The following is a 16,048-nucleotide window of genomic DNA, read 5'->3' on the forward strand; positions in this document are numbered from 1 at the left end:
TAAAGCAGGGTTCTACCTTCCAGCTCTAAGGGAATTTGCCTTGGGTAGCCCAAACACTACGATGTAGCAAAAGGAAACGTCACTTTCAACCTTCCTCTACATGCAGAATATTCCAGCCTCTAACCTAAGGAAGCATCTTGGTTGCTATTTACTGATCCTAGTTAAAGTTCATCTGTTGTGGGCTAGGTCCTAAATCCTGACTTTCCCGAGTGCAGTAACTCTTATAGCCCAGATAACTTTAATGAATAAAATATCCTGCAATAAAAACTTTAAGAGACATACCAGCAAGAAGCTTCTTTGCCACAGGAGGGCGACTTGTTTCCTGTGGAAATGTGTCCTTTGCTGTGAAGGGTCTCCTCTCACCCCTTGGTGATGTACTTGGCCATCTCTCTAAGGTCTTTTGGCTACCAATAGGAAATCTGCTCCGAATTTCACTGAAACATTTTTTCACCTTTTTCGGTGACAGTTTCTTTTCCAGGAGAGATTCCAAAGCCTGCCATGAAATGGTCAATTATTTTTAGTTTATATCACAAAAGTATACTTTTAATCACAAAACTGAAAGTAAGGACTCCAGAGAAATGTGTTATTAAATGGCTCTCTCTTGACAGTTAACAAAATCTTAATTTAAAAATGTCATTATTTAGGATATCTAATTAATTAGTATCAACAATTTCTGTGAGTTCTTTCAGATGTGTAGCTCACTGAAGCCAATAGCAAAGAGATAACGAATATGAGTACTTTTAAAGGCATCCAAATCTTAAAGAATCATCATTTTAGAAATTATATTCTTCAGAATATTATCCTATCTGCTTCAAAAGCATTTTAACATCAACAAAAATCTCATAAACTCAAATAAGTCTTTGAAGTGGGCAAACATCCTATATTTAACATACATTTTCATGAACTAACGGACACTTAGTAGGTCCAGTGGCTTTGGTCACTTGTCCAACACAACAAGAGTAGAAGATCTGTGTCTCATCTTCCTAAAAAAGGCATTTTCTCTAGTAAGTTCCCACCCATTCATCACTGGGAAGTCAGGGCCCAGTCTCTACCTGGTCAATATAGATTAAGGACAACTGCACACAGTCAGGAAGATTTAGTTCAGAGAATAGTAACATAGTAAGAAAATGTGCTGTGAAATGGTGTAGGGCCACAACAGGAAAGATAACACGTCTTACATTTTGAAAAGTAGGGGAGATAAACATTCTGTTTAAGAAGCATGTTGGGCTAGGCACAGTGGCTGACACCTATAATCCCAGCACTTTGGGTGGCCGAGGCAGGTGGATCACAAGGTCAGCCAATATGGTGAAACCCCGTCTCTACTGAAAATACAAAAATTAGCCAGATGCGGTGGCAGGCACCTGTAATCCCAGGTACTCGGGAGGCTGAAGCAGGAGAATCACTTGAACTTGGGAGGCGGGGGTTACAGTGAGCTGAGATTGCACCACTGCACCCCAGTGTGGGTGATAAGAGTGAGACTCCATCTCCAAAAAAAAAAAAAAAAAGAAAGAAAGAAAGAAACCTGATGTTAGAGGTACTCTTACTCAAGCTCAAAATGTGGGAGAGGGCCTAGACAGTCTCTACAGATCCCTTCTAGGATTACAAAGATGAATACTCTAAATGAAGTTATTTTGGCCCATAAATGCTTCTTACGGATAAGTTAAAAAAGCATCACATGACTTGATATGCTGCCTAAAATTCTGAGGTCCGCATTTGACAATAGCATTCCTCCCAGTGAATTCTATATATATGAACGAACCAATGAAAATCACAGACACATTTGCTTGATAATGAACCTGTGAAGGCAGAAGGGGCCTTAAAGATCTCCAAGAGCTAGTTAATGGTGGCAGAACTGGAGTGTCATTAATCTAGAATTCTTCTGCAGCTAACAGCTTACTATGCCACACTAACATAAAGATCACCTTTCTATTTGCGGATGAAAATGTATGGCATAGGGGAACTAATATTAGCATGGGAGTCAGAAGATAGAATTTGATCTCTAGCTCCCAAGAAAACAACTGTCATCTCTCTTACTTTTGCTTTTTCTAAACAAATCTTAATCTGTACAACAGTAGTAAAACCAGTTGCAAAGCATACTGCCACAGAAAGGTTCAAATGGCATAATTATATGGTAACATCATGCAAACTTCAGAGAACTATAAAATTAATGGCATATTGCTATTGTTGTCTTTGTCACCAATGAAAACTAAGAACATTATCGATTCCTGTCTAATACATGCCAGCTGAGATTTCTAGAAGTCTCTAGCTATATTACAAGATTTGAGGCTCTGATTTCACATTCTGTATCTTTCAGTGTTTCTTCTTTTCTAAAATCCACCTAAATTAAACACTGATGTTCTAATTTAAGAATGTTTTACTGGTTTCCTTTTCTATATTTTTTTCTTAAATGGCATGGGCCAGGGAATGGGACATTCTGTTTAGTTAATGAACCTGGTTTAAAGTTGTTACATGTTTTATACTCAAGTCACCAATTTTCTTTTTTTTTTTTTTTTTTTTGAGACGGAGTTTCGCTCTTGTTACCCAGGCTGGAGTGCAATGGCGCGATCTCGGCTCACCGCAACCTCCGCCTCCTGGGTTCAGGCAATTCTCCTGCCTCAGCCTCTTGAGTAGCTGGGATTACAGGCACGCGCCACCATGCCCAGCTAATTTTTTGTATTTTTAGTAGAGACGGGGTTTCACCTTGTTGACCAGGTTGGTCTCGATCTCTCGACCTTGTGATCCACCCGCCTCGGCCTCCCAAAGTGCTGGGATTACAGGCTTGAGCCACCGCGCCCGGCCCAAGTCACCAATTTTCAAAGTAGTGAGACACGATAATATAGTCCAGACCATAAAAATAACAAGATAAAAATGAAGTGATCCTTGGGCCCTCTGCAAAGCTTTAATTCACTAGGTAACAGCTTTGTCTTGTATTCTCCATAAATCCTAATGAAACTAGGTAATAGTAAGCATTACTTGCAATACACCTGTAACAAAAACTGTAATCAATTCCATACCTCAATTTGTTGCAGAATGTCTATAACCACATCAGGAACAGAAGGGTCTGCATCCAGCTTGGCAGAACAAAGTGAAAGCTGGCGAATAAGGCTGCCCAGTTCCCTGCACCGACCAGGAAGGGGGTGCTCCCCTCGGTCAGCAAACTGAGTGACGAACATGTGTAAGGCCCGAATCGCTCCTCGATGGGCAGCCGCCAGCCTAGACATTGCCCATGACTGGTAACAAAAAGATGGAGAAGTCATTTCACACTCAGAACTTCCTAACATTTACCCAGCTTCTAACAATATTTATAGCCTATCTTCTTTCTGTATAAAGTGCTTTCTATAGGGAAAACTTTTTCACAGTAAAGGGAGTTGTAAAGTCTAAAGTATTCTAGTGATGGTGTTTTCCCTACTACTCCCAATTTCTTATATCAGCGGCAACAACAAAAATCTATTTTTTAGAACCTGTTCCTTGGAAGGCAACCACATTCGGAATATCTAAGGCACTCACTCCCTCACTAACAGGTTTCTACAAGTACTGAAAATAACATTAGTGCAGAGGACCCTATACAATACTAAGAAAACATTGGGAAATATAATTTTTAAATAAGAATTGATCATAATTTAATTGCAGCATACCTTCTTAGTGTGTTTAATTTTATGTGGACTCAATTTATCCAACTCTTCCTGGATTTCTTTTACCTGTTTTGTAAAAAGGGGAAAGAAGAAACTTCATACCTTTCCACTGATCTTTTTGGTAGAAAAGGATACATTGATATATCTTGTCTTGTCCAAACATAACCATCATTAATTCGAGTCACTTGAAAATAAGAAAAAGACACCCGAAATACAGTTACTGGTTTCCAGTTCAAGATGGTGACTAGGCAGTGTTCACCTTCCATCCCTTGGTCCCCAGTGGAATAGGAATTTAGCATGAAGGAGTGAAGGTGGAGGTGACTCTAGAAATGCAGGCGGCTGGATCATGAAATCTTACATGCATTGCTGAAGAGTTTAGCTTTCATCCTCTAAGTTACAGAGAGCCACTAAAGTCTTTTCAGCAGAGGTCTGACAAGAGTCATGTTTTAGAGCAATCTCTACAGCAGCAGTGTAGAATAAGAACTGAAATAGAACCCAAAAGAATACAGTGCAAAATCTAATTCAGGTATTTTCTTTTCAATGAAAAGTACAGTTTTTGGTTCAAGCAGTAAGGCTAACATGTGACTTCAGTGACCAGAAATGAATAAAAGGCTTGCCAACGTATAAGGCATTAAAATCAAAGCAAACACTTCTTAAAAATCCATCACAATGTAAAGAATATAAATGCCTGTGGATCAGCCACTAAAGGTGTCCTGCAAGACACTTAGCATGGTCTTTACTCTTTGCTGTAAAGAGTAATCAAATTAATAATAATCAAATTATTTAATATCTACAAGCTTCTAATATTATAAAACATGAAATACATGGGAATCTAACAAGGTCTCTCCTCTAACACTAGGGTCCATAGCTGGGATCAAGGGTTCCGGGTAACTGATCCACCTGACTTCCTATACAAAAATATGTGCTATATAATGTATAAGCATCTTGGGGATGGGGAGGAGTAGCTTTTAATAGATTGTCAAAGGTCTATGACCTCAAAAAAAATCAAGAATCTCTGTTTAAGAAGTTTGGCCACACACACATACACACACACTCACTCACACAAAGGCAGATTACAACAAGAATGAGAATTATTTGCCCATGTGTTCAGGAAATTGAGCCTCACAAATCTGTCCGAACTCCTATGGGATACTCTAGCACTAAACTGTCTGAGACAAAAGGAAAACTGAAACTCTCTAAGGAAGCAGTACACAAGGCTGACTGCACTACTTCTCCCTGAACTTTTCACACCTGCTGCTGGAGGACGTAGAGCATTCGGGCAGAGCGAACAGCTTGCTCCTGTCTCCTGATACGGACTCGGCGTTCTTCATCTGGATCCAAAGCTTCTTCTAGTCTATCTGAAAATATTAATAGTTTCCCCCAAAAGTGGATTATAAACCTTATAATAAAGCTTATAGAAGTTGATTACTTACAAAAATAATAAAGTTGAAGATCTCTGGTTTTATTAAGAAAAAAATGAGGCTATCGTAACAGAAAATTTCATTTTTCATCAGTCAAGAAACCAGCAGTAAGTGGACCTGTGTACTGTCTGAGAGATGGAAGAGACATGAAGACATTTACTCCATCACGCTCCCCTCCAGCCAGAATTCCCACTGGACTGCAATTTCACTGTGAGGCATCTCTTACTATTTTAGAATTCCTTATATTGAGCCAGAATCTGTTATTCTTGCTATTTTTTCAAAAACTCCTTATTGGCCTATTTTTATGTTTAGCAAGATAGTTTTACAATGTAAAGAAGGTATTAATAAATGCCTGTTTATCAGCCACTCAATATGTCCTGAAAGACACTTAACATGTTCTTTACTCTTTGCTGTTTAACAGAGAATAATCAAATGTTGAATTTAAAAGAGAAATCCCGGCCAGACATGGTGGCTCACACCTATAATCCCAGCATTCTGGGAGGCCAAGATGGGTAGATCTCCTGAGGTCTGGAGTTTGAAACCAGCCTGGCCAACATGGTGAAACCCTGTCTCCACTAAAAATACAAAAATTAGCCAGGCGTGGTGGTATGCACCTGTAATCCCAGCTACTCAGGAGGAAGGAGAACTGCTTGAACCCAGGAGGCAGAGGTTGCAGTGAGCCAAGATCGTGTCACTACACTCCAGCCTGGGCAACCAAGTGAGACTGAATTTGTCTTAAAAAAAAAAAGAGAGAGAGAGAGAGAGAGAGATTAAGATAGTATCTTACCTTAATCTTTTTTTTTTCTTTTTCTTTCTGAGGCAGAGTCTCACACTGTCACCAGTCTCATACTGCAATCTCCACCTCCCGGGTCAAGTGATTCTCATGCCCCAGCCTCCTGAGTAGCTCGGATGACAGGTCCACACCACCACTCCCAGCTAATTTTTGTATTTTTAGTAGAGACAGGTTTCACCATGTTGGCCAGGCTGGTCTCAAACTTCTGGCCTCAAGTGATCTGCCCACCTCAGTCTCCCAAAGTGCTGGGATTACAGGAGTGAGCCACCATGCCCAGCCTTAATCTTGAATTCAAAAGATAAATCCTTTCTCTAACATATTAAGATAGCAAGTCTCAAAATTATTTGAGTGTCTAGAGTCTTCATGTATTTCTCAGTAAGCATCCCCTTGTACACACTGGTGCTCTACATCTTCGAGAGATTGGTTCAAAGAAACTGTTTCTGGAAAATTGCCTGAAGGAGATACAATTTATCTATTCCTTCCAGGACCTGGTTTTCAAACAAATTCTTTTTTTTTTTTTTTTTTTTTGAGACAGAGTTTCACTCTTGTTACCCAGGCTGGAGTGCAATGGCTCGATCTGGGCTCACTGCAACCTCTGCCTCCTGGGTTCAGGAAATCCTCCTGCCTCAGCCTGCCGAGCAACTGGGACTACAGGCACGTGCCACCATGCCCAGCTAATTTTTTTGTATTTTTAGTAGAGATGGGGTTTCACCATGTTGACCAGGATGGTCTCGACCTCTTGACCTCGTGATCCACCCGCCTCGGCCTCCCAAAGTGCTGGGATTACAGGCTTGAGCCACCGCGCCCAGCCTCACAAACAAATTCTTATACAAAACTTCAAATTATTCCAATTGTTAAAGAAAAGACAATATTTAATTAGTAAAAGTATATTTTATAAGTTCAAATTTTTAATATTTACTCTTTAAAACATCAAACAGGCTGATGAAGAGAGACCCCGTCTCAAAAAAATAAAAAATAAATTAAAAAGAATGATATGGGAGTTAAAAAAAAGAAACATCAAACAATGCAAAGAGTGTAAGGCTGTTTGGAAGAAAACAGAAATCTGCAGTCAGGAGCTGCACATATAGATGTAGTCTCATGAGATCCTCTATGTCTAATTATTTTCATCTCTTGTTTGGGCTGCATGGTAGGGAGAAAATCTGGATTCCTGTATTTATCTGAACAGGAATGGGACAGGCTTAGATGGCGGGTTTTGAAGGCTCATTGCAGACGACTCTGATGCAGCATCAGCATCAGTCTACAAAGCAGCATTTGGGAAGCACAAACGGGTGCTTTGGGGTTATTTCAAAGAGGATTTGCAGTAAGGGGCTATTACAAACTATTATTAGTCCATGAAAGGTAAGGACAGAAATTTAAACTATACATTTATGTGTTTCCATACCGGTTTGCCACTTTTGTGACATTTTCATTAGTTAAGTATTGACTTGTGACAGACTGAAAATCTGTGTAAATAAAATAAACCAACCCAGTCCTTCCTCATGGGGACTTTGAAAGCTCTATTCTAACAGTTCCCCCGTATTAGGCCAGATCACCAGAACAGTGGACCTAATAGCTTGATTCCCCTGATAGCAGGGCTTCTATTCAAAGTATGTGGGGAGTCATGCCACAGGCTGACACTAAGGAGTGTAAGGAGAAGCAAGCCACAACATTTCTGTTACTTTTATAACGGAACATTTTTTAATTGTTTATGATATTATATAACACACTCTTTAAGAAGACCCACAGGAGAAATTTCTTTCTGGCCTTAATATGTGGAATAATTGTTTTCCTTACACAATAGTTTTTTCTGTCTTAGACTTTGTAAATTCTCCAGGCGATTGAAGTTCCCTCTTTAGCTGGCTTCTAGAAGCTCAGAAATAAATTTGTGACTCATCCCTAGTCAATGTTTTTCCTTTCCTTATTTTTTCCTCTGCCACAATATCCTCATGCACATTTTTGTTTCATCTTGTTCAACCACAGGTATTTCTTAAGGTACCTTAAATTCTTTACATAAGATGCATATATGTACATATGCATATATTAAATTGAAAATGCAAAAAATAATTCTAGGCTGTGTAGTGTCCTAGTGCAACAGTTTCTTTTGATGCTCAACTCTGTATCCCTTGCTGTCTGAAAGCTGGGCTTGATTTCCTACTTGTTAGTACAGTAACCCCAAATTCTCCAGTGGAACCAGTCTTCTCCTCAGCAGAGAAACGCAAGGGCCCTGAGAACACTGCAGAACTGTAGAAAACCATATATGATGATTATACTCCTTCCTTTCTACCCTGTGGTCAAACATTTTACACATATACCCACAACTTCCCTTGTCATTGGTGTGCACTTACCTAAATACCGCCCAAGAGAGAATGGGTTTTACCTATAACATACATACATTATGCTTTTTTTTGAGCAAATTAAAAAAATAATTTTCCCAGAAGAGGAAAAACATGATAGGGTAATTTGCACTCAGGAGCCGGAAGACCTAAGGTTCAGACAACATTAATGCCACTTCCTAGGCTGGGCCCTCAGGCAGTGCACATTCCAAGGGCAGCCACAGTAAAGAAGTTCCTTCATGTCCCTCTGCGGGAAAGAGGAGCTGGGGCAAGACACGGGTCAAACTCCAAGCCTGTCTTGTCCTGAGTGCTCACACTCCAGTGAACCAACACACAAAGGAAGGAATGAATTTGCTGTAGGGGCTGGGAGTCCTGAAGGAATGCATTTAAACTATCCCACACTCACAGCCTTAGGTCGAAGTAAAGAACCAAATTTTTCTCACCTTTCTTAGTTACCTCTTCAATTTTGTGGATACAACTGCTCAATTCTTTCTGGAGTCGCTGGACTTCTAGCAGGCTTTTCTGTTCACTGATGTTTTTGTGGTCACCTATCCTGGGATGAGGCTGAAGTCCCGGATCATGGGTAGGTGGTGAATTTGGCATGGTGAGATCTAGATCTGACTGGCCTGGATGAGATGAGTAAAGGTATACTTTGGCACCCGAGCTGGAGATTTCTACTTTGGATGGCTGGTGACCGCACTGACAGACTGCTTGACTCTTTGGTTCCTTCCTTTCCACCCTGTGGTCAGGTATTTTATACTTAGTATGTCCACACTTCTGAGCACTTTGAGGCTGACTTCTGAGATGATGTTCCTTCACGTGTTCTTCTAACTGTCTTCGTTTCACATCTCTTCTGGCCAGGTGGACGGCATAGCTAAGTCTCTCTTCTGATATGACGGAAAATGAAACAGAACTGCCTAGGTCAGGACCAACACTACAATCTGCATCTTTACAATGGTATGATTCATTGTACGAGTGCTTCAGTTTCTCAATTCTAATGGCATGTGGGCAAGAATATCGGATTGCCAAGTTGCTTGAATGGGTAGGAACATTCCTATTAAACTGCAGCTGGTTCTTTAAAAAGCAAATACAAGTAAGCAGACATTAGAAAAATTACCTATTGTACAATTGGTACATGTCTATAATCAAATTTCTAAAATTTCGCCCACCAGATCATTAGCGCTAAGTATTTTTCTGTTTTACTGATAGACACAGCCACTATCCCACACCCTTGAGTTCATTGCATAGCCCTGGTTCTATCCTGCAATCACCCAGTCCCATACTATTAACCTTCTGTGTACTAATGTCATACTGGGAACCAACTCTAAAAGTCAACCCAGAAAGATTCAAGTGACAACTGCTAAGTCCTTCAATTTCCCAGTTACAGACTTCTGTCCTATTTCAAAATGTCAGGCTCCAGCAAGTGGCCAATATAACCCATTGGAGCTTTCTTAAAATTTGCTCCAGGGATAGTATCACACAGCACACCAGACCCAAGGCATCTGCTAATACCTAAGACTTCAGCTGGTGACTGGATCCATCTTTTATCCTGCCCCTAAGAGAATCTTGCTCAAAACAGTCCACTTGTGCTTTCTTACACAGGCTCAAGTTTTGGTCAGTTTTCCTCATAATAAATAACAAGTTTGTTTTGTTTTGCACTTAAACATAAGCATGTTTCCATATCCCTGCAGTTCTTATTTTTCATGGTTGCATTTTCCAAAATCCAGTGAATGGTCTTTTCATGCTTAACTATAACCTTATTATTAAACATTTAAATTGTACCAGTTTTTCCACTAATAGAAATATTACCTCAATTAATATCTCCATACATTTAGTTTTTTAACCTTTTAAAATTATTGCCTTAGGCTAAATGGTCTGTTCTAGGATTATCAGGTTAAAGGAAAGAAACAAATTTATGGCTTTCAATATGTACCCTCCTTAGGCCTTCCAGAATGAACCTGTCAAAGACAGATAAATAGCCTGAGGAGGATCCATGCCTACAAATTGAATGAACCAAGTCCTGTGATGCCTTTACCTTGTAGATGGCCTCCCCAGCTCTCACAATGAATGTGTTTACATAATCACATGCATCAGGAGTCACTTAAAAATAATCCACAGTGGTAAAACTTCAGGAAAGTATTTTGGATTTTTAAAAAGTAGTTAAAACCTCACTAAAAAGAAAACAAATAGGTATCACCTGACAAGTACACAGACTAATGAACAGTGTTTGGAAAAAAGTTTTCTTCCAAAATTACAAATAATCTAAAATAGCTCAAGGATTTGACAGAAGTACTAGAAAAAAAAATATGAGTGAATTTCACTTTAAGCTAGGTATAGGGAAAGGCTTTCTAACTGACACAAAATCCATATACAATAAAAGAAAAAGTCACAGGTTTGACTACATTAAAATAAAATAAAAAAATTAAACTTCTGCCTGGCAAAAAATGCCATAGGTTAAGTAAAAAAAAAACAGAAAAACTGTAAGAAAATACTTGCTAATGGCCGGGTGCAGTGGCTCAAGCCTGTAATCCCAGCACTTTGGGAGGCCGAGGCGGGTGGATCACAAGGTCGAGAGATCGAGACCATCCTGGTCAACATGGTGAAACGCCGTCTCTACTAAAAATACAAAAAATTAGCTGGGTATGGTGGCGCGTGCCTGTAATCCCAGCTACTCAGGAGGCTGAGGCAGGAGAATTGCCTGAACCCAGGAAGTGGAGGTTGCGGTGAGCCGAGATCGCGCCATTGCACTCCAGCCTGGGTAACAAGAGCGAAACTCCGTCTCAAAAAAAAAAAAAAAAAAAAAAAAAGAAAATACTTGCTAATACAAAGGGCTTCTATACATTGACATTTTTTTAAAAAAACTGAGGTATAGTCCTGGTGCAGTGGCTCATGCCTATAATCCCAGAACTTTGGGAGATTGAGGCGGGTGGATAATTGAAGTCGGGAGTTTGAGACCAACCTGGCCAACATGGTTAAATCCCATCTATACTAAAAAAAAAAAAAAAAAAAAAAAAAAAAAAAATTAAAAAAGGTCCTTAATACATAAAAAGATTTTCAATCTCCTAACACAAATTAAAAATACACAGAAATACCATCTCCTACCCAACTGATTAGCAAACATTTCAAAGTACAGTGATACATGTTGTTGGTAAGGCTGTGGGCCTTACCAGGCACCCTCATAGAAGAGGTGCTGGTGGTAATGTAAATTGACATAATTCTTATGGAGGGAATTTGGCAATATCTAACAAAAACAGAGGCATTCATCACTATTTTTTTTTTTTAATTAAAAAGCTTTACAGCAGGAAAAAAAGAAAACACACTTGAAAGAGACCCAAGCAGGCAACTTGAAGGACAAGTGTGGCATTTACCTTTTGACCGTGGAGCCTCACTTCTAGGAATTTACCCTGCAGATACATCTCCCACAATATACATGTACAGAGTTACTCAATGCCCTGTTATAATTGCAAATTATTGGAATCAACGTAAGTGCCCATGGAGGAGAGTAGCTGAATTAACAATGGTCTATCCACACAATAGAGTAAAACAAAGATGTAAAAAAAAAAATGAAGATCTCTGTGGCATTTCTATGAATTGATGTGGAGAGATTTATTTATCATCTACTACCCTTCATATAAAAAAAGATGAGAAAATATATATGCATCTGAATCACTTGCACAAAAAGAAAACAAAAATCAGAGACTAATGAGATTCATTATCTACAGGAACAGGTAGGAACAGGACGGAAAGGCAAGAGGGAACGGAGTAGCAGATAACTTTTCTGAATGCAACTCTTTGTATTTGGAACCATGTTAATGTTTCACATATACACGAGAGACAGGAAGAAAGAAATAAATGAATGGAGAAAAAGGGAAAGAAAGAAAAAAAAAATCCATAAGGATAGTGGAAAACCCTCAAATAAATACCAACAGAAATCAATAAACCAAACTGAATCTCAAATAAATAATATAACCACACTAAAAAATGAAGATGAAACAACTTAACCCCAGTAACTTTCGAACACAGCATTTGGACTACATGCCCTCAGACTAAAGATAAATAAATGTACTCTGAACAATTACTGAACTCTAATTTGCAGGCTTTCTTCACAGAGACACGGATTACAATTCTGAAACTACTTTTTGTACATTCTAGAATTGAGCAAAAAAGTAAAAGTATTGTGAGTAATGAGAGCCAGTGTTCATGCTCTTGGACAAGGGAGTTAGAAATATGGAGTGTTGCATTTGAATAGGGGATTATCTGTGTGAACTCGTGAATTTTAGTACAGACATACAGGTAGACAGACACAGAGATATACAGAAGGAGGAAGAGAAAAAAAAGAAAGGAGATGAGAAAGTGCAGAGATATAGATACATGTGAGTGTGGATGTGCATTTATGAAGGAGCGTACATGTGTGTATATGCAGACAAGTATACATCTATTTCCTAGTTCTGTCCTCTCAGAGGGCCTAGAAACAGTGACACAAGGGGCACATCCAGCCCCAGATACTGATTTTCTAAATTTCATTTTCCACTGAAGAATCAAAGTGTTCTTGGATAAATGGTTAATTCCAGAGCTACGACAAGGAAAAGACAAGCTGAGCCTGGAGTATCTTTTCATTTTTATTTATTTATTTATTTTTTTGAGATGGAGTCACCCAAGTTGGAGAGCAGTAGCACAATCTCGGCTCACTGCAACCTCTGCCTCTGGGGCTGAAGCAGTTCTCCTGCCTCAGCCTCCTGAGTAGCAGAGACTACAGGTGCACACCACCATGCTCAGCTAATATTTTTGTGTTTTTTAGTAGAGATGGGGTTTCACCATGTTGGCCAGGATGGTCTTCATCTCCTGACCTCAAGTGATTCTCCTGCCTCGGCCTCCCGAAGTGCTGCAATTACAGGCACATGCCACCATGCCCGGATAATTTTTGTATTTTTAGTGGAGACAGGGTTTCACCATGTTGGCCAGGATGGTCTTCATCTCTTGACCTCGTGATCTGCCTGTCTCGGCTTTCGAAAGTGCTGGGATTACAGGCGTGAGCCACCATGCCAGGCCTTGGAGTGTTTTTTAATACCATAAAGTGGTCAAAGGCTGATAAGATCATGTCAAAGAGACACTGGGGCCAACTCGAAGTGGCTCTCACTGGCTAAATCAAAAATAATAATGAGTCTGTGCTGAATTAAATACGTAAGTGCTAGGAAAAGAAGGGAAAGTTCTTCCCTACAGTAGCAAGGCAACTAATAAATGTAGAAGGAAGGGTAAAATTAGAAACCCCCATTAGCCAACCATCATAATAAAATTTTGATTCAGGCAAAAATGTTCAAAGTAGTTGGTGTAAGTTTGAGGTGTTAAAAAGACATTAACATAGTCTCAAAGACAAATAGTTACAAAAAACAAAGGAGTAACTTTACAGTGAAAAAACTAGGCAGCAAAATAAAAATTAAAGAAAAAGCAAAAAAAAAAAAAGAAAAAGAAAAAACTAGGCAGACACCACCTTAATCAAATTATGAAAGTCAACACTGTCAGTGCTGGGACTAAATTGGCAAGAGGTAGCTCCTGATACGGTGCACTGAGAAGCACTCAGTATCATTCAGCGGTTCTCCAGCCAGAAGTTCATTAACTGAATGTAATTGTAAGAAGATACCAGGCAAATCTAAATTGAGAGAAAATCCACAAATAACTGGCCTATATGCTTAAAAAAATCAATGTAACAAAATATAAAAACAGACTCAGAAATCATTCAGATTAACAGAGACTGAAGAGACATGCCAGTGTAATACACCTTATAATCTCGTATTTTCTTTTGCTATAAAGGACATTATAGAAACAACTAACAAAATCTCAGTAAGGTCTGTAGATTATATGATAGTAGTAACTTAATTTCCTGATTCTGAAAACTGTACTATGGCTATGTAACAGAATTCTTTATTTTTAGAAAAAAAATACTTAGAGGTAAAAGGGCATTGTGTCTGCAATTTACACTTAAATGGTTTAGAAAATACTACGTGTGTATACAGAGATAGTGAGACAGAGAAGGAGGGAATACGTAGCAAAATGTTGGCATTTGAGGAATCTGGGAGAAGAGTATCCAGGAATTCTGTGTACTATTCTTGGAACTTTTCTGTCAGTCTAAAATTATGTCAAATTTACAAAAAAATTTCTTTGTACACCACGATGTTACTACACACCCACCAGAATGGCTAAAAAGACAAGTGTTGGCAAAGATGTGGGGCAACTGGAGCTCTCATACACTGTCAGCAGGAATGTAAAATGGTATCGCTACTTTGTAAAAAGTCCAGTGGCTTGTTGTAAAACTAATTATACACCTACCCCATGACCCACCAATTTCAGTCAGGTATTCACCCAAGAGAAATGAAATCATGTTTATAAAAAGATCTGTATAAGAATGTTCATAGCAGCTTTATTTATAATAATCCCGCTCAGGTGTCCATCAATTGGAGAATGAATAAACAAACTGTGGTATACTCATACTATGGAACAGGTGAAAAGGATTAAAAAGGAATAAACTACCGATACATACAATAACATGGATAGATCTCAAAACCTTTACAGCTAGTGAACTAAGTCTTAATACTGAAAAGTATATATGATCCCATTCATATAAAGTTCAAGACCAGAAAAAACTACTCTGTGATGGAAAAAATAAGACTGTGGCTGTCTCTGGAGGGGAAGAGTGGGGATTGACTAGGAAGGGGCATTAAGAGAACGTTCTGGGATAATAGAAATGATCTATATCTTGATAGAACTATGGGTTATACAGGTGTATGAGTTTGTCAAAGCTCAGCAAATGTGAAAAGATGTACACACTGCAATGTATTCATCATTTCTGATGTAAAATGTATATTGAAAGAAAAAACAGTAAACAGTGAATTTGAATGTACGACATGCATGCGGAAGAAGTTAGGGTACTCATGTCTGTAATTGACTTTGAAATGTGTCAAAATGTAAGATGGATTGAGGATGGATCTCTAGAGGGATGACTGAGTGATAGATATGCAGTGAAACAAATATAGTGAAATACAATGGAATCTAGGTGCTCACTGTAAAATTCAACTTTGCTGTATTTTTTAATATTTTCATAATGCTAGGAGAAAAGACATTTTTGAGACAACTGAGTAAAGCTGACTAAAGACTCGTTACTGGGTAATTGGATTTTTTGTCCATTTTCTTAGGTATGAGAATAATATTATGATTAAGTAGGACAGTTTATTTTTAGGAAAGGTATTCTCAAATATTTATTAAGTGTCACAATGACTACAACTTACTTTGGGGTGATCCCGCAAAAATTTTAGAGACACATGTTTGAGTAGGTAGAAAAACAGGAAAAACTGTTAGCAATTGCTGAATCTAGGAGGTGATTTCAAAGAAGTGTTGTCCTTTTCCTTCAAATTTTATGTGAAATATTTCATAACAAAAATCACAGGTAAAAACAGAACTACCTGGGTCTGAAGTACTGTGGGGTCGCTCCTCCCATCAAGTTGGGTCCTAGATGCCAGATGAACAGAGGTTGAAGCTGGCTGGCTTGGTCCCATCATGTCAGGTTACAGAACAATAGTGACAGCCTTGTCATCAGGCAATAGTCTTCCCTAAAACCATTCCTAAAACCAAACAAAGCTACTTCAGGTCAACAGCGTTCAAACAGGGGGAAAGAACAGATAAAACACAATGCCATGCTCACGTAACAATATACTAGAAGTAGCCAACAGCAACCTCACACTGAGAATGATTGCTTCAAGACAGGTAAATCACAGTTTCTTCCATTTATAAAAGCAACCACACTTCGGAAGTGCCCGATTTAAAAAAAAAAAAATAGGGGAACACTTACTATTTTAAAAATAATCTCTTGGGCCCTTT

General features: G+C 38.8%; 1 protein-coding gene across 3 annotated transcripts in view; it reads right to left on the reverse strand.

The window, feature by feature from the left end:
* KIAA0753 (KIAA0753 ortholog) overlaps positions 1–15,729 on the reverse strand; it is a 58,022-nt gene extending 42,293 nt beyond the window's left edge. Inside the window, exons 1-6 of one of the 3 annotated variants that reach the window (XM_074388532.1) lie at positions 15,634–15,729; positions 8,623–9,253; positions 4,884–4,990; positions 3,636–3,698; positions 3,015–3,230; positions 283–493 (exon numbers count right to left, since the gene is read on the reverse strand). In XM_074388532.1, the coding sequence (XP_074244633.1) occupies positions 283–493; positions 3,015–3,230; positions 3,636–3,698; positions 4,884–4,990; positions 8,623–9,253; positions 15,634–15,729 (1,324 nt within the window). Of the gene's footprint in view, positions 1–282; positions 494–3,014; positions 3,231–3,635; positions 3,699–4,883; positions 4,991–8,622; positions 9,254–15,630 lie in introns of those variants that run through there. The other 2 variants (XM_074388531.1, XM_010341957.3) reach the window with 2 other exon arrangements.
* Positions 15,730–16,048: the final 319 nt, after the last annotated feature.

This window comes from Saimiri boliviensis, chromosome 17 (assembly GCF_048565385.1).
Source record: "Saimiri boliviensis isolate mSaiBol1 chromosome 17, mSaiBol1.pri, whole genome shotgun sequence".
Lineage (NCBI taxonomy): Eukaryota > Metazoa > Chordata > Mammalia > Primates > Cebidae > Saimiri > Saimiri boliviensis.